Genomic DNA, 27,715 nt, shown 5'->3' on the forward strand with positions numbered 1-27,715 from the left:
TAATCTTCATCCTACTCTGCTCAGTCTGTGTTCCCGCAAATTTTTTTCCCCACTCTGTATCAGCTTATCATGTTTCCCTTTTAATCTCTTGATTTTTTTCTTGGCAAAAACTGAGTGTTTTCCCCTCCAGAAAATGGCAGTCCTAACAACTTCTGCTTGCTTCTGTTGAGCACCCCATTCTCTACCCCATGGTGCTTAGTCTCCCCATGTGTAAAACCAGCTGCTTTGCCTCATAGCTGGTTTGCTTTTTGCATTTTCAGGACCGGACAGTCTACCTTAGCGTGATAAAGATTTAGATAAATTAACTTTGATCCTGGGAAATTTTAGTGTCGTTTCTTATAATCAAAGTCGTTGTGAATTTCATTCCACAATCTGAATTGTGCCAGAAACAGAATTTTCTTTATTTCTGAAAAAAATTTTCTGAAACTGTCTCATACTGAGGTCCTATGTGCAGACAAGGCTTCATGAAGGACGGTCCCCGGTCATCAGTCTTCAAGGAGAAGGGAAAAGAAGCAGGTGCATAAATTAGGAGTTTGGGATTAGCAGATACAAATTACTGTATATAAAATAGGTAGCCAACGAAGTCCTATTGAACAGCACAGGGAGTTAGATTCAATATCTTATAATAAACCATAATGGAAAGGAATAAATAAACACATACATATATATATACACACACACACACACACACATATACATATATATCTGAGTCACTTTGCAGTATACCAGAAATGAATACAACATCATAAATCAACTATATTCAATAAAAGCCAATAAAGAAAATTTTAAAAAAAGGCAATTGCAGATAAGGCAGAAAATACTGAGCATCTTAGGCATGAGAAAGGGAAAATACAGACATAGTAGTGGTTTCTAGAGGCAAAATCTGAATTCTTATTTATGAAACCACTCAAATATCTTATCTCATTAAAAAAAAAAAAACTAACTGGGGTGTGAATGTCTACAATATAAAAGTGAAAATGTTCACTGCCCTCATACCTGTTCTCTATTCTTCTTGACAAAGTACACGTTGATAAATGCAAGTGCTTTGTTTATATTTAAACTCAGATGAACCATTGCCCTGAACATGTTTCCTCACTTGCCTAAGTAGCATTCTTTGTGAGCTCATGGAAGTGCAAATTAATTTTAATGATCCAGTTCAGCGTAGGCCCCAGGTGCGTGTGTGCTCAGTCGTGTCTGACTCTGTGACCCCAGGACTGTAGCCCGCCAGGCTCCTCTGTCCATGGGATTCTCTAGGCAAGAATACCGGAGTGGATTGCCATTTCCTTCTCCAGGGGATCTTCCTGGCCCAGGGATCGAACCCACATCTCTGGTGTCTCCGGCACTGGCAGGCAGGTTCTTTAGCACCAAACCACCCGGGAAGCCCAGGCCAAAGGTAGGAAGTGGCGTTTAGGGTATTTAAAATCTGGAAAGGATTTTGTCAGGTGGAGACTGTCAGGGAAGGTCAGTAACCAAGAAACAAGTGATTGGGTGGTTCTTTTGTTCCAGTTGGTGGACAGGGATGTGCCTCACAGATGGGTGTTTTCCCACAGGAGTTTTGGACGGCTTGCTTTTCGCAAGAACCCTCTGCATGGACACAGAGTTTTATGGGGGCCTTCACTACGATGTCCACAGCTTGTATGGCTATACCATGGCAAGAGCCACGGACTCGTAAGCATGGGTTTTCCTCCTAATTCCAGATCTGGGGAGGTGGGAGGTGAAGGGTTTCTCTTGTCTTTCATCACTGTATATTTCAAATATTTTAGTGGTTATAGGCATATAGAAACTCAGATCTTACAGGATACTTAAGAGGTTTTCCTTATAATCCCAGGTTTTTATGCAGGATTATTTTTGATTGGCTTCATTATTTCAAAGATTGGCTTCATTATTTTAGGAACTTCATTATTTTGAAGATACTCAAAGGTATTAACATACAAGGTATTTAGAAGTCCCAGTTGGACATTGGTACTTGCTTGGGTCCTGTTACTGAATGTACTCAGATCACCACACTAGGGCTGCCTGATTCAGTCAATAAAAATACAGGCTACCCAGTTAAATCTGCACTTGCTGCTGTTATTGTTCAGTTGCTCAGTCTTTTTTGACTCTTTGTGACCCTGTGGACTACAGCATAGCCAGGCTTCCCTGTCCTTCACCATCTCCCGGAGTTTGCTCAAATTCATGTTCATTGAGTCTGTGATGCCGTCCAACCATCTCATCCTCTCTTGCCCCTTTCTCCTCCTGACCTCAATCTTTCCCAACATCAAGGTCTCTTCCAGTGAGTCGACTCTTCACTTCAGGTGGCCAAGGTATTGGAGCTTCGCTTTAGCCTTGGTCTTTTCAGTGAATATTCAAGGTTGATTTCCTTTAGAATTGACTGCAAGGGACTCTCAAGAGTCTTCTCCAGCACCACAGTTCAAAAGCATCAATTCTTTGGCACTCAGCCTTCTTTACGGTCTAGCTCTTACATCCAAACATGACTACTAGAAAAACCATAGGTTTACAATATGCTTAATGTGCCAAAATCTTATTATTTTTTAATATTCTTTTTTTTTGCTGGACTGTCAGTTTTTATGCAGGTCAAAGTTGCCCATGTATCTTTAGTGTGTGAACTGAAGACATGCTTGTTGAATGAATAAATACTGGGCCTGAGGAAGAGAAGGTCAGGATGGGCCCCTCAGGGACTTGATTCTGGAGGCAGAGTCTGTGTTGATTTTGTCTTCCAGCACCATTTTGCCATCATGACTTTTTATTAATGCTGAATCATCCAGATCAGAGTAGATCCTTGCCTAGTAAATGAAAAAGTGTTTATTTCAATGAAAGACAAGCTTCAAAAAGGACACACATTTCTGATTTTCTGTCTTGTCTTTTCTGGCTTCTTTTTCTCTTTCTCTACCTTTCCTGAGAAATAAACTAGATGAATAAGACTCAATTTCCCCATCTTTGAAATGAGAGACTTGGATCAATGTTTTCTATAGCAGCAGTAGTGTTAGTCACTCAGTCCTGTCTGACTCTTTGTGACCCCATGGACTGTAGCCCACCAGGCTCCTCTGTCCAAAGGATTCTCCAGGCAAGAATACTGGAGTGGGTTGCCATTTCCTCCTCCAGGGGATCTTCTAGACCCAGGGATTGAACCTGAGTCTTTAGCATTTCAGGCAGATTCTTTATTTACTGTCTGAGCCACCATGGAAGACCATGTTTCCTATAGTCCCTTCCTATTTTATCTGTACACTTAGATGAACCAATCTAAGGATGGAAGGTAAGAGGGAGAGGGGATAAATGGTCAGGGCAAAGAAGAAGAGTAAGGAAGGGTAGTAGGAAGAAAAGAGACTTTAAATTGCATTATTGTTAGTGTCTCCATGTGACAAAGTGCTTTAACATCATGATGGGGTTGATTAAAACATTCTACTAGCTATGGTTGAGAGTTAAAAGGTAACTATGACTGAGTAAGGAGTAAGCACCCTTCTAACTTCCCTAGGTCAGGCAGAATGGCCTAAATTTCCAGAGAACTGTGGAAATAACCATAACTTAGCCTTCAGGTGGGGGGCAGAGATGGCTGAAAAACAAATGGGATCTGGGCATCAGGAGAACTTAAGTCTTGTGGCTTCCCAGGTGATTCAGATGGTAAAGAATCCGCCTGCAGTGCAGGAGACCCGGGTTTGATCCCTGAATTGGGAAGATCCCCTGGAAAAGGGAGTGGCTACCCACTCCAGTATTCTTGCCTGGAGAATTCCATGGACAGAGGGGCCTGGTGGGCTACAGTCCATGGAGTCACAAAGAGTTTGACCCAACTAAGCGACTAACACTTTGACTTTCACACTAAGTCTTAGATCTAATGAGTATTTGGCTCCATTTTAGCTGGCAGTCCAGTCTGGGGAAAGTGGTTACTGATATATCCAAAGGAGGAAATTCACTTCCATCTAGGCTGAAAGCAGAAGACCAGATTCTCCGAGAGATCAGAACCCGACCATAAATAGGTCAAACCTGAATGGTGGGAAAGAGGGACGAAAGGATCTCTGAACAAGACTTTATCTCTGAGCTGGGAAAAAGCAGTTATCTCCTCTGTGTTACCTTAACGGCCCAGCTGTAAGTAAACTGTGACTGCAGATAATGTCACCCCTGTTTGAGTTTCACTCTATAAAGCTGACGGTATTTCTTTCATGACTGATGACTGCAGAAGGCAATAATCCCTCTGACCAACAGCAATAAGGGCAAAGTGTCTGCCAATCTAGATCAAAACAGAGACAAGGACGAGAGTTGGAGTGCGTCCTCTCTTCCAACCTACTCCCATCTTTTGGTCATTGAATTGTCAGAATAGAGCATGTCTTTTTCATGAACCAGCCTCCTAACTCAGAATTTCCCCACTTTTGTCATTATAAGTCCTTCTACACGTATAGACTCTCCATAACATCCTTAGGAATGTGAAGGAAGGAAGCACTGGTGGTTGTGTTGGTGTCTATGGGAAATTACCTGATGGCTGGTGGCGGCTTTCTCTCAGACCGTGTGTTGAAAAGAAAGATAAAAGAACTGGCCTGCAAAGAGCTAGCAGCAGTTGTGTTATTGTCTTGTAGTTGTATTATTGTTCAATTTTGGAGTCTAAAGGAAGGTATGAACTATTTAGTGTGAATGAAGAAAGAGGGCAGAGGCCTTTTAGTAAAGTACCTACGTAAGAAAGGGTGCAGAATAGAAGTTAAGAAAATAGCCTACATCTAACAAAAAATATAAATATTTTCCTTGTATTACATATAAAACATGTAATAAAATATTACATATCAAATAAAACTGTATAGAAAAGACAGCAAAGGAATTAAAAACAGAATTCAGAGATAATAGCTTCAGGATTCAGGGTGGGATAAAATATATAGTTAATAATATTATTAATAATTTTAACTATATGCAATTATCTCTCTGAATTCTGTTTCTAATTCCTTTGCTCTCTTTTCTATATAGTTTTATTTGATATGTAATATTTTATGTGTAATACAAGGAAAATATATTTTAGTTGTTTTTAACTTTATAAAGAGTGCCATATATCATCTTTGACCTTTCACTCGTCAGTTCATTTGTTTTTCTCATTTCAATCATTATTTTGCATAGATTACAAATTTCTCATATTGGACACTGCTAATAATAAGTTGTGAAGCTTCAGAGGAACCAGGTGCTTGGAGTCCAGCCAGTGTACACACTCTCTTCTTGGGCCAGCAGTGGGTACAGGGTTCCAGCCTGAGCTGGTGGTGTGCTGAACAGGATACTGATGGGCAGCAAGGCATGGAGCCAGGAACACTGAAGAAACCATGTCTAGAGGGATAAGATAGGGCCAAGAACCCAAAACATGGTTCCAGAATAGTTTTGACCCAAAGGCAGAGCACAACGAGTTCCAACAAGATAGAGAAAACATGATCAAGAGGATAGGAGCTTAGAGAAATCCCTTGTTGCAGGGCTGGTCTGTAGAAGTTTGTATTGTCATGTGAGACCTGAAACTTGATCCAGAAGAGAGAAAGAAGCTCTTAAACATGCTAAACTAGTTTGCTTTCCTGATTCCTGACACTTTGGGTGTTTTTTCTGAGTTTGATTGGAAAGCCCATTATCGCCCTGGGGGTAGGGTGAGTCCTAGTCATTCCAGCTCACTTGACTGTAATCCTTTTCAGGGCCATGGGGAGTATCTTCTCCAATAAGAGACACTTCATCTTATCACGTTCTACTTTTGCGGGATCTGGCAAATTTGCTGCTCATTGGTTGGGGGACAATGCAGCCAGATGGGACGATCTCCGTTGGTCCATCCCTGGTATCCTGGAGTTCAACCTATTCGGCATCCCCATGGTGAGTTCCATTCTGAAACAAGGAATTTTCACCCTTTGTCCTTTGACATTGTTCTCATCACCAGACTTTGTGGGTGTCTGAAAACCAAGAAGCATGTATTTCACTGTGATATGTATTGGGAAAATCAATTTTTTTGGCTGTGCTGCCTCTTCACTGCTGTGTATGGGCTTTCTCTAGTTGCCGTGAGTAGAGGCTACTCTCTAGTTGCAGTGCTCAGGCTTTTCATCACGGTGGTTTCTTGTTGCAGAGTTCAGACTCTAGGCCCACAGGCTTCAGTAGTTGTGACTCTCAGGCTCTAGAGTGCTGGCTCAATATTTGTGGTGCACAGGCATAATTGCTCCACGGCATGTGGGATCTTCCTGGACCAGGGAGCAAACCCGTGTCCCCTGCATTGGCAGGGAGATTCTTAACCACTAGACCACCAGGGAAGCCTGGGAAAACTGATTTTTATGTGCCTTGTGAGCTGTCTTCTGAAGGTAGGATGGTAAACATAACACATATTAGTATCACAGAAAATCCTATCAGCAGAGCATCCATAAATGCCAGACCTTGAAAGTGAAAGCTGATGTTGAGGAAGAGCCCTTAATATGACAGTCAGTTTTCTTCTTGTCAGTAGATTTGCCATGCATACTTGTTTCTTTCTCCCATTTGGCGGGAGGCTTTCCTGGAAAGCCTGGGACTTCCTTACACATGGAAGGATGGAAATAAGAGATGCTATTTTTCCTTATCATATAGGTACACAGTCAATGCTCTCTCCTCTCTCACTGACCCTGTGCTTGTGTGTGTCCTAATTCTCCAGGTAGGTGCCAACATCTGTGGTTATACAGAGAATGTCACAGAGGAGCTCTGCAGACGGTGGATGCAGCTGGGAGCATTTTATCCACTGTCGAGGAATCACAATGGGCCTGGGTTCAGGGTAAGGTTCCAAGAGAAATGATGGAGACTTCTTGAATTTTATGATCTATTTATACTCAAGGAGAGATTGAAGAAAATCCTACAGGGTGGCCCTAAGTGCAGAGACAGAATAGATAAACCTTGGGTAATAGGTTTCAAAAGCAGAGTTTGGGGACTAGAGTAAGTGGGGAATAGAATGTATATAACTAAATGGTTCCGTTGCTGGAAACTCACCAGTAAGGTGAGAAGCGTTGTGAAAGTGTCCATGGTGCTGCTATTGATTCTGTTGTTTGTTGTTGTTTTGTCTCTAAGTCTTGTCTGACTCTCTTGTGACCCCAAAGGCTGCAGCCCTCCAGGCTCCTTTGTCCATGGGATTTCCCAGGCAAGAATACTGGAGTGGGTTGCCATTTCCTTCTCCAGGGGATTTTCCAGACCCAGGGATCAAACCCATGTAGGATCTCCTACATTAGCCTACAGATTCTTTACCGCTGAGCCACCAGCGAAGCCCCTTTGCTTCTGTAACTACCTTATATAAGTTGAGACAGAGTCCACTAGGTTTTTCTTCAGTTAATACAAGGGAAACTCCTCCAAGATAAAGGAGACTGGGGAGCAAGGATTTAGGGAGGGGCAGGCCAGGGACTTGAACTTTGTTTTCACCTCGTTACACATTCTGTCTTTCTACGAATGGTTCATGAGACCACCCCCTCTGCTTCTCATGACTCATCATACTTTTAGCCTCTTCTATATAAGGCCTGTTTTTGATGGGCAAGTATAGCTGTAGGTTCAAAGTCCCCTCTTCTAAAGTATATTAAATTTTATTATATGTTCCTAGATTGCTTTCTGGAATGACTATAAAATTGACATTTCACCTAGTAGTGTGTCTCCTTTCCCCCTATATTCCATTTTTTAAAAAAGGTGGAGTACATTTGATTTGCAATGTGGTGCTAGTTTCAGGTGCAAAGCAAAGTGGATCTATTATACATATTCGCATATCCACTCTTTCTAGATTCTTTTCCCATATAGGTCATTACAGAGTATTGAGTAGAGTTCCCCGTGCTATATAGGAGGTCTTAGTAGTTGTCTATTTTATATACAGTGATGTGTATATGTCAGTTCCAATCTCCCAGCTTATCCCTGCCCCCACCCCTTCCCCTCTCATAATCATAAGTTTGTTTTCTACATCTGCGACTCTATTTCTCTTTTGTAATACATTCTCTGGTACCATTTGCTTAGAATCTACATATGAGTGATACCTTCTGTTTGTCTTTCTCTTTCTGATGCTCTTCACTCCCTGTGACAGTCCCTAGGTCCGTCCATGTTGCTGCAGATGGCATTATTTCATTTTGCTCTATTTCATGGCTGAGTAATATTCCACTGTGTACATGCATCACATCTTCATCCACTCCTCTGTCGACGGACACTTACTCCAAGTCCCCCCTAAGGAGATGTCTTTGGTGATGCTAGGGATGAGTAAGGTGGGATGCTCTTTCTTTTAATGACCTCATCCTCAGCTGAAATGTTTCATTTGAGTGGTTTAGCTCTTAATAGACTAATTAGAGTAACTTATTAATGGTCATTTTAGTTTCAGTTCTCAATTTTATCCAATGACATGTCTCTAACCTGGGAAAGACCCACAGCCAAGTATTTTATCCCTGGGCTTTCCTAGCTATTGGTGATCTAGAGAGAGGTAAACTATTGCTGGACTTCTAAGCAAGGGGCTGGAAGCAGGTAGGGTGGGCTCACTTCCTGAAGAGATGGCCTGGAAGCGCTTAATACAGACAAGTGCACTCAGATCACTTAGGTTTTTGGGTTCCAGGGCCTTTTTCCTTTCCTCTCAACTAGTGCCATTCAATAGAATAATGAGAGCCATACATCTAAGTTTAAGTGTAACTTTTTTAAAAATGAGAAGAAATGGGGTCAATTATTCTTAATATATTTTATATAACTCAATATATCCCTAAAATTATCATTTCAATCTGGGTTTGACACACAATACTAATGAGCTATTTTATATTCTTTTTGTTTTCTACTAAGCCTTCAAATTTAAGTGTGCATTTTACACTTGACAATGCATATCAATTAGGATGCTAACTTTTTAATAGTTGGAGTAAAGTGTAATCCTACCAAAATAATAATGTTTAATGGAAAAAATATTTTATGTTGATTCCATTTTTAGGTTTAAATTTAAATGGATTAAAATAAAATAAAATGAAAAGTTCTATTCCTTGGTCTTACTAACCACATCTCAAATGTGGAGTAGCCTCAGGTACCATATAGCCACCATAATGGATGGTGCGGCTCTGGACTTTCTCTGCTGGAGACCAAACTGACGGAGGCTATGGAGTATTATTTTCTTTGGTGTTTGGCCTCAGGATTTTCATGAGTCTCACACTGGGGCCATTGAGTTGTCTCATGGAATAGTTCTATGCGGAAGGGGTGAAATGGGCATCTTAGGGATAAAAGAAAAAATGTAAGCAATTTTCTCTAAAATTATTCCAGAAATAGAATACAAGATGACTGATCTAAATATGGCACACATATCTTTCACATCTTTCCAATTATAGTGAAAATGAACATAACAACTGCTCATCATTAGTGGAAAATTTCTGTTTCTGGGAAGCAAATTAGGTTTTCCATCTAAAAGGGTTTTTTTGGTCTGTTCTTGGATAAAATCTACTAGGGGCTTCCCAGGTGGCTCAATGAGCTCACCTGCTCAGCAGGAGATGTGGATTCGATCCCTGGGTCTGGAAGTTCCCTGGAGAAGGAAATGGCAACCTACTCCATTGCTCTTGCCTGAGAAATCCCATAGACAGGAGCCTGGCAGGCTACAGTTCATGGGATCACCAAGAGTTGGACTTGACTTAGTGACTAAAAGACAACACTATCTACTAAAAGCTATACTCATGATTTTTTTTTTTTTTTTTTTTTGGCACATTGTACATTGAAGAACAAATAGAGGTCACTGTCTTTGGAATAGAGAAAATAAAACATATTTTGATGATGAAAGCATTACAGACAAAACCAGACATAAATTTTAAAATTGCACATTTCTAAAACTGTAAGGAAAGGGAGAGAAGGATTGCACATCATGGTGGCAGGCAGTGTGGCTTAAGGCCATTGGTTTCAAACAGTAGGAGTGGCTCAGATGGTGAAGAATCTACCTGCAATGTGGGGGACCTGGGTTCGATCCCTGGGTTGGGAAGATCTCCTGGAAAAGAGAATGGCAATCCACTCCAGCATTCTTGCCTGGAGAATTCCATGGACTGAGCAGTCCGTGGGGTCACAAAGAGTCAGACAAGACTGAGCATTTACACTTTCACTTTTCACAACTTTATTGCATTATATGCCAAATGAAGTAGTATCAGAAACCTTAATAAATAACATACATTGGAGCAACAGCTCTAGGGGAGCAGGGCCCACTATAGCTCCTTTATCTCCACGGCCAGTTCTGGGGGCCTCTTGATCACCCTGAGGCTGCAGATGCATCATAGGCTGGCAGATGTATCAAATTTAAACTCTGCCACTTGCTTAAAATCTGACACTGGGGAAGTCATGTAATCTTTGATACTATTTTTCCATCTATAAAGTGAAGAAGGAGAACCAAGATCCTTGCAGTTCTAGAAATGCTTTGACATCCTCTGAATTGGGAAACATGACCGCTTTCACTTGAGAAAGCTTCTTATCTCAAGAGAGCTTCAGAGATTTGATGGAAATATTTAGTAATTGCTTACATTTCCTTCTAGGACCAGGATCCTGCTGCCTTCAGTGAAAACAACGCTATGCTGTTGGAATCCTCCAGATACTATCTGAACATCCGCTACACCCTGCTGCCCTATCTCTACACGCTTTTCTACCGAGCTCATACCCTGGGGGAGACCGTAGCAAGGCCCCTCGTCCACGAGTAAGCTTCTTGACCTGCAAAGACTCCCTTTCAGATCATAACGTCACTTACCTTGCTAATAGCAACAAGGTTAGTTAGGACCCTGCTGCCATACTGTGTGCGGCTGTTCTGTATTCAGGCTTTACCTGCCTTCTCTGTTTTCCAGGTTCTACCAGGACCCAGCTACCTGGGAGGTGCACGCTCAGTTCCTCTGGGGACCTGGACTCCTCATCACGCCTGTTTTATATGAGGTGTGTTTATAATCTGAACAATGGGGTGGACTCTCGCACTTGTTCTTGTGGATCTACAGCGGAATAAGCTGGGTCTCGAGTGTCTGTGTTTAAAGATAAATCTGACTGCAAATAGGAGGGAGAGAGTATGACAATTTGGAAATTAGAAAAAGTAGTAACTATTGATCTCACTCTCAATTTGCCAAGCAAAGCAATCTCCATTTTGCAAAATTACCTTAAAGCTTGTTTCCTTAAGCATGTGGCCTTGGTACTGATGGGGGATTTGTATACCTGGGAGTTCAGGCTGATCATCTGTCTGTGCTTGCCGTTGACCAGAGGGGATGTGTTTCCTAAAGTTGGGGTGGGGGGCGAGAAGAGGTGGGGAGAGGAGTGTGGAGGGAGAGAGGGGTGCTGGGGAAGGGGAAGGTGTTACTCTGGAGTCCCTGTAGGAAGGACCAAGTAGAATCAAGGGCAGGGGTGAGTAGGGAAGAGTAGGAGAGGGGTCAGGATTATGCTGATCTGTTTATAAACATGAGAGATGGCCCATGGACTCAAGTCAAAGGCCCTTGCAGCTGACGTTTCAGCGTCAGCATCTCATGGTAGGTCCTGCTAGCTCACAAGTAGTCCTCCTACAAAGCTCTCCGGAGGGCCTAGCTGCTTCATGCTCCTTCTATCAGATTACACAAAGGACCCAGGGAATATACTTTCTCTGCTTTTCTCAGCAATCTCCAAGCAAAATAGTCTTCATTTCTAGGAACAGTTCTGTTTTGGTTAATCTGCCCAGTTTTTCTGAGGATCTATATTTTACGTGTAGGATGTATGATCCCAACTTTCTCTCAGGAGTGTTGCAGTGAGCACACACCACCATGGGTGAAGGTGTTGTGTAAACTGTAAAGGGTTGCTCACCATTATGTTTCCCCAGGGTTTGAACTACGCAAGAGCATACATACCCGACGCCATCTGGTACGACTATGAAACGGTGAGTGAGGCAGTAGTCTTGGGCGCTTGGGGTAGGCTAATAGAACAAGGTTTTACACTTAGTTGCTTATGGGTGCGTTCCTGGGAAGAAGGCCTTTCCTGGGGTACAATGAAATAATTTGAATAACTAGAGTAGGCTTATGGAAATTTTCAGGAGATTTGACTGGCTATTCTGCAGCTATGTGGACTAGTAGTGGGCCTTAGGTTGTGATGATCAACAGAATTAAAACCCAAGTGTGGAATCAAACTTGGTTGTGAAATGTGTGATTCACACTTGCATGGTGAAATATAAGGAAATGGGATAGGTTGGAGTCTTGACTCTGCTATTTCGTATGTGCCTTGGGCAAGTCACTTCACTTTGGGAGGTGTGGTGGTGGGGGGGGGGGGTCCTCTGTTTTCCTCTTCTTTAAAATGAAGCAACTGAACTAGATAATTCCAATGTCACTTGTAGCCCAAACAATGTATTATCTGGTCTTTTCCCCTTTTGTTGGCTAGCAAGTAGCCATAGAATGGAGGAAACAGTTTGTGGAGATGCTGCTGCCAGGTGATAAGATAGGACTTCACCTCCGAGGGGGTTACATCTTTCCCACCCAGAAGCCAAACACGACCACAGAGGCCAGGTAAGCTCCTTACTCTTATGAGGGGGCAGAGTGTTATGGGAAAGAAAAATTGGAACTGAAAGTGGATCAACTAAGGGAAAATAGCTACAGTAACTCATCTTTCTCACTTCCTCTCAAGGTCAGCCCAAAATTGGCATCTTCATTTAGCAGGGGATAAATGTAGCCTCGGTTCCTTTACATTCCCATTGTCTTTCACTTGTAAATTGCATCAAATTGTAAGGATGGTCAAAATAATCACTCATGAGGATTCCTCAGGTCAGAAAGTGTCCTCAAGTAGATTTCCTTAGGCATGAGACAATGCAAGTTAATAGGAGGTAAGAGATGAAAATTAACATAGGTTTAAGGTCAAGAGTCAGAAAATTTGGGTTCGAGCCTCAGCTCTGCTACATACAAGAAATGTTACCATGGGCAACTTACTTTGTGTGTCTCTGCTCATCATTAGTAAACTGGAGATGGTGGTATTTCAACTTCTTAGAGTTATTAAGAGGCTCAGATGAAATAATAGAAATGGTTTAAGGCATATAGGATGCTTGGAAGAGTGCCTGCCACGTGGAAAGCATCCAGTAAGTACTAATTGTTAGTATTATCACAAGTGCGGTTCTCAGCAGCAACTGCCTCCATCTACTGTTCTTCTTAAGCTCATTCACTACTCGCCTCTGCTGTCTACCCACACCCAGCTTCCGTGTTTTCAGACAGCATCAGTATCTACTTAATATCTGAGATTGTCTCCAAGATGGTCTGTTCCTGGGGCATGAAGGGGGCTGGCTTAAGGCCATTCTATCTTTTCTTCATTCTCTGAAACTGAGAATTGCTCTTTTACAGCCGGAAAAACTCTCTGGGACTCATCATTGCCTTGGACTATAAGCGAGAAGCAAAGGGAGAACTGTACTGGGATGATGGTGTCTCTAAAGGTAGACTTCCTTATGGTCCCATCTCTGCGCTTCTCAATGGCAGTTCATCTTGGAAGACTGCCCAGTATGCATGAGCTTTGTTATCACTGATGCTTATTTCTACAGTTTAGAATCAATGCATTCTTTAAGTTCCACTAGCCAAACACATACATTAAAATAGACTTCAAATGAACAACTTGTGTGTTATTGACTCTACCAAAGCAAAAGATATTATTGGATTTAGTTTATTCCTTTCTCCAGATGTTATTAATGCCAGAATAATACATTATGTTAATGTATATATGTGCTCAGTTGCATCTGACTCTTTGTGACCCCATAGCCTGTAGCCCGCCAGGCTCACCTGTCCATAGAATTTCCCAGGCAAGAATACTGGCACAGGTTGCCATTTCCTACTTCAGGGGATCTTCCTGACCCAGGGATCAAACCTGCAGCTCTGGTGTCTCCTGCACTGGCAGGCAGATTTTTTACCACTAGCACCACCTGCTGCTGCTGCTGCTAAGTCACTTCAGTCCTGTCCGACCCTGTGCGACCCCATAGATGGCAGCCCACCAGGCTCCCCCATCGCTGGGATTCTCCAGGCAAGAACACAGGAGTGGGTTGCCATTTCCTTCTCCAATGGAAGCTATAATTTATTAATAGAATGTAAAATATTGCCTTGGTTGCTATTGAGAGGCAAGTATCTAATTTGTGCAGTGTTTTTTTCACATATAAGTACCTCACATAAACTTCGGGTCTCATTATATAAAAATCTGTCCTACATAGAATTAGCATTTATTAATAGTTCTTGGCTATTTATTATTGGGCTATGTGCAGGGCCTAAACTTTCCAGGTGGCTCAGTGGGTTAAGATCCCATCTACAGATGCAGGAGATATAAGTGATGCAGGTGAGATCCCTGGGTCTAGAAGATCCCCTGGAGGAGGGCATGGCACCCCACTCCAGTATTCTTACCCAGAATATTCCCATGGACAGAGGAGCCTGGCGGGCTATGATTCATGGGGTCACAAAGAGTCAGACACAACTGAAATGACTTAGCACACAAGACAGCCATTGCCCTTGAGGAAGTCCTGGTCCAGAGAGAGGAAGGACATGTAGATAACTACAAATGCAAGTCAAATTTTTTTTTAAATTATTTGTTTATTTATTGTATTATTTATTTTCGGCTGTGCTGGGTCGTCATGGCTGTGTGGGCTTTTTCTCTTGTGACGAACGAGGGCTGCTCATGGCGGTGGCTTCTCTTGTGGTGGAGTGCAGGCTCTAGGGTATGTGGGCTTCAGTAGTTGTGGCTCCCAGGCTCAGCAGTTGTGGTGCACAGGCTTAGCTGCCCCATGGCATGTGGGATCATCCGGGACCAAGGGTCGAACCTGGATCTCCTGCACTGGCAAGCAGATTCTTTACCACTGAGCCACCAGGGAAGCCCCCCAAACGCTTTAAATGCCAACAAAATGGTTCCACCTATGCCATGAGTTCAGAGGAGGGAGTAGTTACTGGCAGTTGGAGTGGTCCAGGAGATTTCTGTGGAGTCTGCAAAAAAACAGGTATAACTTGGCTGAGCAGAGCTAGTTGGCAGAGGCATTCCCAGTGGAGAGAAGAGGATGCCCAACTGTTCTGCTTCCTGTAGTAACTGTTCCTCCTCCATCTTTCTCTTTCAGATGCTGTAACTGGAAATAATTATATTCTGTATAGTTTTTCCGTCACCTCTGTAAGTACTGTTTTGGGGGAACCCCCAGTGCATGCTCTTTTCTGTGAGTGCTTTTTTAAGTTTTGGGTTTTCTGGAGTTGCTTGCTTTTGTGGGCAGTGCCTCACCGCCACAGTCCCAGAAAGGATTAGCATTAAAATGAAAAATTTTAATCTGTGTTAGAAACATAAACCAATAGAAAATCAGCATGAGTTTGGTGAAGAAGTTGTCTGTTTTTCTTTAAAAAAAAATGATTGCTTTTGAGTTTTATATGATGAGTCTGGGCTTCCAAGGTGTGTCCTTATTTGAGAGGGTACAAGTGGGTGGGGGGTGGATGGGGGGTGATGAGGTATGTAGAGCCTTTTTGAACTTGTTCCATCAAGGAACTTCCTTTCTAGCCCCTGAAGCTTGGCCTTGGACACAGGTATTAAGTGGTGGCTTTGAGAGATTGGGAGATGCAGTGCATTACTTGCCTGGAGTCTGCTTCCCAGGGGGACTAAGAGGAAGAATGGCAGTAAGGCTGGAAGGGGATGGGAGAACCCCGAATTGGTTTTCTTAGATGTCTGTTTGTGCATGGGCAGAGCTTTCTTGTGTGGGACCCTCTCTCCCTTATTTCTTCTTTCTTTTAAATTCACATTGCCTTTTATTTTTTAAAAGTTTATTTATTTGGCTGAATTTGGCTCTAGTTGCCATGCATGGGCTAGTTGCTCCATGACATGTGGGATCTTAGTTCCCTGACCAGGAATCAAGCCCACATCCCTTGCATTGCAATGCAGATTCTTAATCACTGCACCACCAGGGAAGTCCCATGTGCTGGGTTGCTCAGTGCTGTCTGACTCTTTGCGACCCCACGGACTGTAGCCCACCAGACTCCTCTGTCTGTCTCGCCTGATTCTTCAGGCGAGAATACTGGAGTGGGTTGCCATGCCTTCCTCCAGGGGATCTTCCCAACTCAGGGATCGAACCCAGGTCTCCTGCATTGCAGGTGGATTCTTTACTGTCTGGGCCACCAGGGAAGTCTGGGAAGTCCCATATTGATTTTTAAATGATACTTTTTATGCTGACATAATTATAGAGCCCCATGTTATAAGAAATAATACAGAGTTCCCTTGTACTCTACCCAGTTTCCCCTAATTGGAACATCTTATAAGACTATAGTACAATTTTACAACAAGAATAATGACATCTATACTATTGAAAGGCTGTTGCTGAGCCATGAATGACGTCGGGATTCTTGGCCTCCAGAGGAGAGGAATTCAATCCAGGGCCAATGATGAGGCTTGATTGCTCAGAGCTTTTGTGTATTAAAGTTTTATTAAAGTATAAAAGAGATAGAGGAAGCTTCTGACATAGATATCAGAAGGGGGCAGAAAGAGTGCCCACTCCCCCCCGCCCCCCCACCATGCTAGTCTTTAGAAGGGAGTTATATAGCTACGAGCAGTCTGCTAATTAGAGAAAGAAAATGTCTCAAAACTAAGAGAGTAGCACCAGGCCCCTCACCCACAACATGTATTTTGAGATAACATTGGCACAAAGTGAGTCATCCCGGACCATAAAATGATTGACATGAATCTTGAAGAAAGTCAGGTTTTCAGGCAAATACATAGTCTCATTAACATAGCTTAAGAGAACACTTGCATGAGTAAAACACATTGGTTTGTCAAGTTGGTTCTGAGTCTTAGGTGGAACCAACTTGAAGAAAGACAGAGTCTAGGGTAAATACATAGTTCATTAACATAGCTTAAGAAAAACATTTCCATAAGAAAAACACATTGGTTGGCTCAAGGTTTGAAAAAAGTCAAGTTCAGGTGGAACCAGGTGTTGTCATGGCAACACAGAATTTCAAGAGAAATCTCCTTTTAATTTTGTATATATAGAGAGAGAAAAAAAGTCTGACACTTGCAACCTATTTCCTCCATTTGGAGACCCCTAGCCTTCATGCCTGTTACCCTCTCTCTGTCAAGATGCAGAATATTTCCATGGCCAGGAGGATCTCTCCTGTTCAATCTACTTGCCTCCACCTGCCCCAAGCCTCAACCTCATCCTTAGTTCTTGGAAACCACAAATTTGCTCTCTATTTCTATAATTTTGTCCTTTCAAAAATGTTATGTAAATATAATCATACAGCATGAAGTCTTGGCGAGTGGCTTTTTTAATGCAACATAATTTCCTCAAAATTCATCCAAGCTTTTCCATGTCAAAAGTCAGTTCATTTTTATTGCTGAGCAGCATTCCAAGATATGTTTAACTATGCACTTAAGTAAGGGAATCTGGGACTAATAATCCAGTCATGGGATATTACAGATAAAGCTGCTAGGAACAGATTTTTATGTGAACACAAGTTTTCAATTGTCTGGGATAAATGCTCAAGAGTGCAGTTGCTGGGTATTATGTAACTATATGTTTAGTTTTATAAGAAACTGCTGAATTCTTTTTCAGAATGGCTGTACTATTTTACATTTCCACCACCAATGTATGTCACCCAGTTTCTCTGCATTGTAACCAGCATTTGATGTTGTCACACTAAAAAAAAAAAAAAATTAGCCATTTTGATAAAGGTGTAGTGATAGCTCCAGAGAAGGCAATGGCACCCCACTCCAGTACTCTTGCCTGGAAAATCCCATGGATGGAGGAGCCTGGTAGGCTGCAGTCCATGGGGTCGCTAAGAGTCAGACACAACTGAGTAACTTCACTTTCACTTTTCACTTTTCGGCATTGGAGAAGGAAATGGCAACCCACTCCAGTGTTCTTGCCTGGAGAATCCCAGGGACAGGGGAGCCTGGTGGGCTGCCACCTCTGAGGTTGCACAGTTGGACACGACTGAAGCGACTTAGCAGCAGCAGCAGTGATAGCTCATTGTGGTTTCAATTTGTATTTCTCTAGCAGTTTAATGATGTTGACCATCTTTTCATGTGTCTTTTCATTAGCCAGCTGTATACTCTCTTAGATAAAATGTTCCAGTTCTACCCATTTTCTAATTGACTTGTTTAACTTAGTTTTCTGTTCGGCTTTGACAGTTCCTTTCTTGGATACATAGTTTGTAAATTTTTTTTTTTTTCTTTCAGTATGTAGGCTGCTCTTTTCATCTTCTTAACAGTCTTTCTCAGAGGAAAAATTTTTAATTTTCAAAGGTCTAATTTATCATTTTTTCCATTTATGGATCATGTTTTTGGTGTCTAGTATAAGAAGTCTTTATAGTTCTTCAATACTTCCTCCCATTTTTTCCTAAAATGTTTATAGTTTTACCCTTTATATTTAGGTTTACTACTACCTATTTTGAGTTAATTTTTTTAGATTAAATTTAAGAGAAAATTTTGGGCCACACTGCAGGTCTTGTGGGACTTTAGTTCCCCGATTAGGGACTGAATCCAGGCCATGACAATGAAAGCGCCAAGTCCTAACCACTAGACCACCAGGGAACTCCCAATTTTGAGTTAATTTTTATATAAGACATGAGGTTTAGGTTGAATTTCGCGTTTTGCCTATGGATGTCCAGTGGCTCCAGCATCATCTGTTGAAAAGGCTGTCCTTTCTCCATTACACTGCTTTTGTAAAAAATCATTTGGACATGTATCTGTGGGATGCTTAATTTTTTTAAACATCAAAGTGTCCCTTTTTTTCTTCAGTCATCAGTTCTACCTTCTTTGTCATAGCTCAGCTTTGTCACTTTTGAACTGTGGTTCCCTGGATAGATTTTCTACATTATCTTGGCTTTAGGCTCCTCATCTGAAGAATGGGGACCACTAGAGCCTCAACCTCATAGTTTACTGTGAGAATTGAATGAGATGATACATGTAACACAGTGAACATTCATAAATTTTAGCTATCATCATTATCATTAAAAGAAAAAATAATTATTTGGGCATTATTTTGTATGTGTATGAATGTGTATATCTTCGCATGCCTATGGGTCTCTTTTTGTACATGTGTCATCTTGTCTGTTTGAGAATTCCATGGTGTCAGCAACATATTTTCTGAGTAATAGAATCAATAAAGAACCAGTAAACTAAAACAAGTACATAATATTACTAAAAGATTACTTAAAGACTGTTACAAGTCTCACTTGAAAAATTCTCTGGGGATGATCACCCGGCACCATTTAGAACCTCACGGGTAAAGGATCCCTTGGGATCTCAGAAAGATATGAAAAGGTATTTGGACACAATCAGAATGAGATATACCTGGTCTCTAAACTGACTTCTTTTCCCCACAGAACCGTCTACTGGCAACAATTAAACAGGCTAATTATATGGACCCCAACAAACTCACATTTACAGATATCACAATCTTGGGAATGGACAAGGAACCTACTAATTTTACTGTCTCCCTAAATGATTCTACCACCCCCATTTCAAACGTTGTCTACACAGAATCAACAAAGGTGGGATATTGCTCCTTGCTGCGGTGCCCCTGTCAACAGCCCTCACCTGAGCTTCGGACAGTCAGCTCGTTCTTGCTCTGTTGACTCTGGGTGGGCACAGAGACAGCTGGCTTGCTGGGGAACCACGGGGAGAATGTAGAAGGAGAAATCTGTGCGTGCTTGAAACGAACCCTGGAGCTTTGCTTGCGTTGGGACTCTGAAGCAGGCAGTAGGAGTTAATACCCTTGAAGAAGGCAGTTCTTCTCTGGGCTATTTAAAAGTAGATGTGCTAATGTCAGATGTGATAGAGAAAATATGATTCAATACATTGGCCTAGTTCTGGAGAACAATGACACCTGTGTTCTCTCATTTACATTAAGGACTTATCTTTGAGACACAGTTGCTATTTTTCCTTCCTGTTCTAAACTATTTTTATACCACTGCAGAAAATGAGAATTGAATCAAACACAAAGAGTAATCTGCTTTTGTTCTTATGGAATGTTTCCCTTATATGATAATCTTTCAAAAGGAAAAGCCCAAATCATTAGTTAATATTTCAAGCACTGGGAAATTCACTGTTCCTTAGGGCAGCCCTCTTTTTAATTTTATTTTTTAAACTTTCTTTTGGCTGCACAGTGTAGCATGAGCAATCTTAGTTCCCTGATCGGAGATGGAACCCTTGTCCCCTGCATTGGGAGTGCAGAATCTAACCACTGGACCACCAGGGAAGTCCCTGCCCCCTTCCGCTTTGACAACACATATAGAAAAGGACAAGAGCTTGCTTTTTAGGGTTAGGCAGAATAGGGTTCTAATCCTAGTTCTGCTGAGCCCCAGCTGTGAGATGTTGAGCAAAACAGAAAACCTCTCTGAACCTCAGGGTTCTGATTTGTAAAACTGAGATAGTCGTATTATTCATAGCATAGGATTGCTTTACAGGACTCACAGAGATAATACATATGAAGTGATTATCACAGTGCTTGACAGACTCAGTAAAGTTTAGCTCTGGTCATTACTGCCATTGTTAGTAAAATGTCTGAGCCCCGTGCCCAGGGGGCAATGAATCTGAAATGCCCTCCCTGCCTGTGATCTGTGTTCCTTAAGAAGACAGAAACTCTTTCCATTCAATATCCCACATTGGCTCCGTGAGATCAGAAAGGTCTGGAGGAAGTCAGATTCATTTTCCTGACAGAGAAGTTGAAAGACCCAGAGGAGAAGAAAAAAGAGAATTACGAATTTCCTACTTCAAAGCGGTGTTGGTCAAAGGGCTGCTTTCCCGTCCTGACTACATGACCATCAGAGAAAGACGTTATCCAGGCAGCTGCACCTTGTCTCAAGTGTCATCATGCCCCTTTCTCTTTCCTCAGGTGGTGAACATCACTGACCTCAAGGGACTGGTACTGGGACAAACATTCTCCATTCAGTGGGATCTTCCGGTCAGCGACCTGCAGAAGTTCAACTGCTTTCCTGAGCAGCCCGCTGTCTCCGAGGAGAGTTGCAGGGACCGGGGGTGCCTTTGGGAGGTAAGGACCAGGAGCAGACTGCCCCAGTGAGCAGGAAGCTGTAAAAAGTGTCCCATGGGTAACTGGGTACCCAGGAAACACTTTCCAAATGTTGATAGATTAAACTGTAATTATCTTTAAGAAGCAAATGATGCTTTGGCAACTGATGAGGTGTTTCTATCAGTCGCATGTGATAGGCGATCAGTGTTTCATTCAGAGACCTGAATAAGGACCAGCTCACTGACTCTCTCTTTCCTACAACCACAGCATTTCAAATCCCACTTTGTCCTGAACATGGCTATAATGCAGTGGGAATGCACTGAGTATTTTAAGTGATTCCCCCCCCTCCCCATCTATTGGTGAGTCCAAGCAGAAAGATAAGGTAATGCTGTTTCTCTCCCTTTGAGAAATAGACGAAGGCCAGAGAAAATCAGTGATTTCCTCGGGATCACCATAATGGACAGTAAGGACATGGGGAGCAGAGCCCTGCTTTAGGACTCAGTCTCCAGATAGGTCTCCTGCTGGCCCTTCACCATTAGATGAGGCCAGTGTGTGTGTGTATGTGTGTTTATTTTCTTTATTTTTATTTGTTTATTTGGTTGTGCTGGGTCTTAGTTGTGGCATGTGGGACCTTTAGCTGCGGCATGTGGGATCCGTTTCTCCGACCGGGAATCCAGCCCAGTCGATTGGGCGCTCTGAGTCTGCATTGGGCACTCTGAGTCTTAGCCACTCAACTACCGAGGAAATCCCTGTGTATGTTTAAATGAGTGCATTCATTTGCTAGGGCTTCCATAGCCAAGTACCACAAACTGGGTGACTTAGAACAACAGACATTTATTATCTCAGCGTCTGGGAGCTGGAAGTCTGATAGCAAACTGTCCACAGAGTTGATGCTTTCTAGGGGCCAAGAGGGAAAATCTGTTTCATGTCCCTTTCCTGGGTTCTGGTGGTTTGCTGGCAATCTGCAGGGTTCCTTGGTTTATACAAACATCACCCTGACCTCTTCATCTTCACGTGATGTTCTCCCCAGGTGCATGTCTGTGCCTCATTTTCCCCTTTTACTAAGGATACTAGTCATATTGGCTAGCTCTGTCCCAATGACCTCATTCAACTTGATCAGCTACAAAGATCCTATTTCCAAACAAGGCACCAGGTACCTTATTCACAGGTACCAGGGGCCAGGACTTACCATCTCTTTGGGGGATATAGCTCAACTCATAGCAATGGACATAGAGAAAGAGGCTGAGTCTGGTTTAACCACCTTCTTCTGTAATTAGAGTCTCGAAGCGTGGTGTCAGAGGCTGACCTTGAAGTCCTCCTCTTGTTCCAGCCCACGACTGTTCCTGGGGTGCCCACCTGTTTCTACGACACCATCCCTAATTATACTGCCAGCAACATTCAGTACCTGCCTACGGGCATCACCGTAGACCTCACCCACCTGACAGCCTCGGAAGCTGCACAAGCCACGGTGCCACCACCATCATCACGGGACAAGCTACCCCCACCTGCAGCCGCAGCGAAGGCCACCTCTGCCTCCGACACTCTCTCTGCAGCCATCGGCTTTCTCCGCCTGAGCGTGATCTACCACACAGAGAACCTGCTGCAGTTCAAGGTAATCCTGTGTCTCCATGGTGGGAATTCTTAGCTGACAGCTCCATGCAGCTGGAAGACATCGAAACAGCTTTAATCCAACTCCCTCATTTTACAAGTGGGGCTGCTGAGGCCCCAGGAGGTGAAGATCAGAAAGTCAGGAGAGAGTTGGGGTGGGATGTAACCTTAGATCACTGGGGGTGGTAATTTCTTATAACAGTGAGTACTCTAGGTCGTGAATATCCTCAAAGAGTCCTTCTTTAGCCCTGAGAAAAGTGTGTCTGCTGTGTGGTAAGTCATTTAAGTGGCAACAACCCACTTCTGACATCAGGGTTATTTCTCTAGCTGTGGTTCTCAAGCTTTAGCACCTGCACCTGTATCAGAATCACCTGCCGATCTTGTTAAAAGATGACTGGCCTGACCCCCCAGAGTTTCCAACCCGAGGATCTGCACTGCTAGCAAGTTTCCAGGTGGTGCTGATGCTGTAACTTCAGGGGCCACTCTTGGAGACCCACTCAGTTCAGTCACTTGGTCGTGTCCAACTCTTTGCAACTCCATGGGCTGCAGCACACCAGGCTCCCCTGTCCATCCCAACTCCCGGAGCTCGCTCAAACTCATGTCCATTGTGTCGGTGATGCCATCCAACCATATCATCCTCTGTCGTCCCCTTCTTCTCCCACCCTCAATCTTTTCCAGCATCAGGCTCTTTTCCAGTGAGTCAGCTCTCCGCATCAGGTGGCCAAAGTACTGGAGTTTCAGCTTCAGCATCAGTCCTTCCAATGAACACTCAGGCCTGATCTCCTTTAGGATGGACTGGTTAGATCTCCTTGCAGTCCAAGGGCCTCTCACTCATTTTCTCTCTGCTCTAACAGAAATGCAGTCTGATCCACGGGTCTTCAGTGCCTCATGTGGGGTCTTTTGTTGCAGTACATGGACTCTCTAGTTGTGGTGCAGGGGCTTAGTTCCATGACCGAGGAAGGAACCCACATCCCCTGCATTACAAGGCAGATTCTTAACCCCTGGACCACCAGGGAAGTCCCCGCATGTTTTCTAATAACTATAGTTTTAAAAATGTATTTGGAAAAAAATTAATGAAATTTATTTTAGTGCCATTTTATTTAACCAATATGCTAAAATATTATCATATCACCATGTAATCCAAATATAATTTAACCATACTAGGTCTTCAAAATTCTGTATGTATTTTGTACTCTTAGTGAGTCTCAATTCAGACAGCACATTCAAGGGCTTCATGGCTACATGTGGTGGGTACCTCCTTGGACATGTCAGCTCTAGATGTTGCTTTTCACACTTCAGTGTTTGATGAGTTACCTCAGAGATCTTACGAAAATGAAGAGCCAGATTCAGAAAGTCTGGGGTGAGGCTGAGATTCTGTGGTCTTAACAAGTTCCCTGGTGATCCTGCTTAACAATGTGAAACATTGTGAAAGCTGCTTTTGGCCTGACAAACACAATATTGAGAAGCAAAGCTTTAGAGAAAACTTGTCTGAAACAGGAGGGAAGGGGACAGGGCACAAGAGAATAATAAAACCTGAGGACAGGACATAAACTGATTAGATCCAAATGGGTCCAAAATGGCAGACAAGTCAATTTCCACTAGACTTTGAGCCTCTTGATCCTCAATATAGGATCAGTGTAAAACATCAGCAAGCCAAATGACACGCCCACAGGCACCATGACAATTCTGAGGCTGACTATAAAGGGCTGAAAAGTGGGCGGTGTCTCAATTCATGGAAATCCGTGCCCATTTCCTGAAATAGTTGGAATAATTCCTCCCACTCATTAGCCTATGAAATTACCCAGCCCATAAAAACTAACCATGCCATATTTTGAGGTGGTTCTTGCCTTTTGAGGTGGCCCACACTCTGCCTGTGAAGTGTGTTTCTCTCTAAATAAATCCACTTCTTACCTATCAAGAAAAGAGACTTGTCTGAAGTGTAAAAAGTTGGCTGATAGTATGATAAGGAAGAGGAGGCTTGCTCATCCTGGCAGTACTCCAGGGCCTCCAACAACACTCTCCCCTTCTCTCATTTTTCCCACACATCATACCTGTCAGGTAAATAGGAACAAGCAGTGGGTACAAGAGAGCCATCTTAGGGATGGAAAAACTGTACAACATCTGGAAGTTCCACAAGTAAGAAGACCTCAGTGTCCATAAATAAATTCAATTCTCTAATTTCTAACATATACTCACATGCTCACACATAAGGTACTGTATACACATGCATGTTCCCATACCACACCCTCATAAACACACACACACACACACACACATTCTATCCATGAGATTCTATACCCTTATATCACAAATTTTTTAGAAGTGTCCTTGCTGGCTTTGAATAGGTCATATTGAGGCATTTTTGGAGTTCAGGCTCCATATTGGGCACAGTAGGTGGGTAGGCCTCACATGTGTTTGTTTTAGGATAGTTGATGCCTCCTGATATGTTCAGACCAGCCAGAAAATATGGAAACTGAATTGTATTTGATATAAGCTGGCACAAGGAATTGTAGGCCTGAGATTCCATGAAGAAGCTTCCTTCTCTCTTCTTGGCAGATCTATGATCCCACTAATAAAAGGTACGAGGTCCCAGTGCCTCTGAACACCCCTTCGTCTCCAGTGGGCTCCCCTGAAAACCGTCTGTATGAAGTCAAGATTCAGAACAATCCTTTTGGGATCCAGATTCGAAGAAAAAGCTCCAGAACTGTGATGTAAGCACTCTTTATTTGGTTCTATGGGGTCGCACAGAGTCGGACACGACTGAAGTGACGCAGCAGCAGCAGCAGAGTGATTCTAGATCTAATTATAGTGGCTCTCATCATGCAAGTGAAATATTAATTTTAGAGACACTATGTCAATATGTTCAATGAAGAATGTATCTATTTCCCCTACTTCAATAAGGATTTAATTTTCCATTAGTCCTTAACAAGAAAAATGAATCAACCAAAGGTTTACAAAAGCTAATTAAGTGGTGCTTGTTTTTAGAGAAAGGAAAATACATATTCTATTCTTTGTTCCTGTTAAGTAGGACAGGAAACTCTATTTAATAAGTATGACATAATCCGTGATAGAAATAAGTTCTATGTACTCTCATTAAGAAATAATAACAGAAGAGTCAGGAGAGAAGGACAAAGGTTACTGAGGAGGGCAAAGTGGCTTCTTACAGTCTTTGCTTCTATTGACATTCAAAACTCAAAGCCTCTTCACAGTGGTAAGCATGAAAGGAGCTGTCATCTCTTATCCCTTGTCCTGCTGCTGAGTGGACTGGAGTGAAGGTCTGGATTTTGCCTGGGCCTGAGGTTCCCCATCCATGTAGAAACTGTGACCTGGGTGCGCACATGTGCTTTCAGCTCTCTCTGACTGTATGTCTGACTTTCTGTCTGTCCCCTTCTTTGGTAAGAAGTTCTTTGGCCAATCCAGAAAACCATTCTAAGAGTATCATATTTTCCACAGAAAAATGTGCTTCTATCTTATCCATTCATTTATGCATTTATTCAAGCTGATATGTTGGGCAAGGAGACGTAGAAATACAGAGATGAGGGTGATGTGGTCCTTGTGGTCCAGGAACCCAGGACCCAGTAAAGGAATTCTCAGCCTTGCAGAAGACAGATAACAAATAAAGATGCCAACACGGAACCTTGGCAGTGAGTTATGGCCATTGTTATGACCTGGGTCGTCTCACAGTATTTGAGCATGGATCCAGATATTCAGCCACTCAGGAGGCTTCGGAATCGATCCCCTTGGAGCCCGTGTTTGCACTGGCCTGTGCCCAGCTCTGAACCAAGGTCTGCTCTCATGTTGCAGTTGGGACTCTCAGCTCCCTGGCTTCACCTTCAGGGACATGTTCCTTTCCATCTCCACACGCCTCCCCTCTGAGTACCTCTATGGCTTTGGGGAAACTGAGCACACAGCTTTCAGAAGAAACATAAGCTGGCACACGTGGGGGATGTTTGCCCGAGATGAGCCACCAGCGGTAAGCACAGACCAAAATCATCAATATTTTTACTCTATGTAAATTTAGTTTAATCCCTGTATATTCTCCTCTCAGATGAAATACACCATATTTAAGGTTCTCCTTCCTTTCTGTCCCTAAACTACCTATTATATATATATATATATTTCCTGTGGACTATGGATTTTATTTATTTCATAAACTTTTATTTAATATGTTCTACATGTCAGGCACACATAGAATGAGACAGTGTCTTATTAAGACACTGCCTTTTTCTCCAGATGCTTATAAACTAGTAAAAGAGAGAAAGAGAGAGAGGCAGAAATAATGGTAATGTGGTGTAACCAGTGCTGCAATAGATTTGTATAGTAATAAACAAGGAAGGCATAGGGGGAGAGGGCACTTAGGTTTTCACCTGGGATGGAAGGAAGGGTCAAGGAAGTCTTCACAAGAGACATGACATTGTACTGAATCTGCAATACTGCACAGGAGTTTGCTGTTTGGGTTATGATGTGAAAATGATTTCTTGGATTTTCTCTTCTTGATTACCCTCCTGCTCTTCCCACAACCCTCCTAGTACAAGAAGAACTCCTATGGTGTCCACCCCTACTACATGGCCCTGGAGGAGGATGGCAGTGCCCACGGAGTGCTCCTGCTGAATAGCAATGCCATGGGTAAGACAGACACAGAATCCCTGTGTACCACCAGAAACATCTGGGACCTCTTTCGGCGATCTGGAACATCAACAGAAATAAGGAAAGTCAAGGGCAAGGCAAATGAAACAGATAAACTCACCTACCATTCATTCATTTATTCAAGTTTTACTAAGAGCACTAGGCCAGGTATAAGGGGTACAATTTTCAGTAAACACAGTGCCTATCTTGTGTGACCTTATTTACTGTACCTTTTAGCTCTTTTTCACAAAGTGATAATAAGATGTCGAGACTGAGATTATGTTTGAGGTACCTGAATATCCCTCTCTGATTCTACTTTATGGGAAATGGCTTATTAGAGGAAGTGGGCATTAAAATAAGAATGTAAGAAAGTGAAAATAGCAAAATTTAGGGCAGAGTCCCTGACTGGGAGATTTATAGTTTCAAGGATACTCCTCACCTTCTTCTTCTTCTTTTTTTTTAACAGATGTGACATTCCAGCCTACTCCTGCCCTGACATATCGCACCACAGGAGGCATTTTGGACTTTTATATGGTTTTGGGGCCAACCCCTGAGCTTGTAACTCAGCAATACACTGAGGTTGGAAGTTATTCTACCCATCAATATATTATCCAATGT

The 27,715-nt window shown here is 42.7% G+C and overlaps 1 protein-coding gene across 2 annotated transcripts in view; it reads left to right on the forward strand.

Annotated features, from left to right (window-relative positions):
- MGAM (maltase-glucoamylase) overlaps positions 1–27,715 on the forward strand; it is a 194,531-nt gene that overhangs the window by 130,027 nt on the left and 36,789 nt on the right. Inside the window, exons 15-30 of one of the 2 annotated variants that reach the window (XM_061165954.1) lie at positions 1,551–1,668; positions 5,643–5,814; positions 6,614–6,730; positions 10,452–10,609; positions 10,755–10,839; positions 11,741–11,797; positions 12,292–12,416; positions 13,239–13,327; positions 14,978–15,027; positions 19,218–19,385; positions 20,729–20,884; positions 22,194–22,475; positions 25,028–25,182; positions 26,276–26,444; positions 27,001–27,097; positions 27,564–27,676. In XM_061165954.1, coding sequence (XP_061021937.1) covers positions 1,551–1,668; positions 5,643–5,814; positions 6,614–6,730; positions 10,452–10,609; positions 10,755–10,839; positions 11,741–11,797; positions 12,292–12,416; positions 13,239–13,327; positions 14,978–15,027; positions 19,218–19,385; positions 20,729–20,884; positions 22,194–22,475; positions 25,028–25,182; positions 26,276–26,444; positions 27,001–27,097; positions 27,564–27,676 — 2,111 coding nt within the window. The remainder of the gene's footprint in view (positions 1–1,550; positions 1,669–5,642; positions 5,815–6,613; positions 6,731–10,451; positions 10,610–10,754; positions 10,840–11,740; positions 11,798–12,291; positions 12,417–13,238; positions 13,328–14,977; positions 15,028–19,217; positions 19,386–20,728; positions 20,885–22,193; positions 22,476–25,027; positions 25,183–26,275; positions 26,445–27,000; positions 27,098–27,563; positions 27,677–27,715) is intronic. The other variant, XM_061165959.1, reaches the window with a different exon arrangement.

The sequence above is a fragment of the Dama dama genome, chromosome 18 (genome assembly GCF_033118175.1).
Source record: "Dama dama isolate Ldn47 chromosome 18, ASM3311817v1, whole genome shotgun sequence".
Lineage (NCBI taxonomy): Eukaryota > Metazoa > Chordata > Mammalia > Artiodactyla > Cervidae > Dama > Dama dama.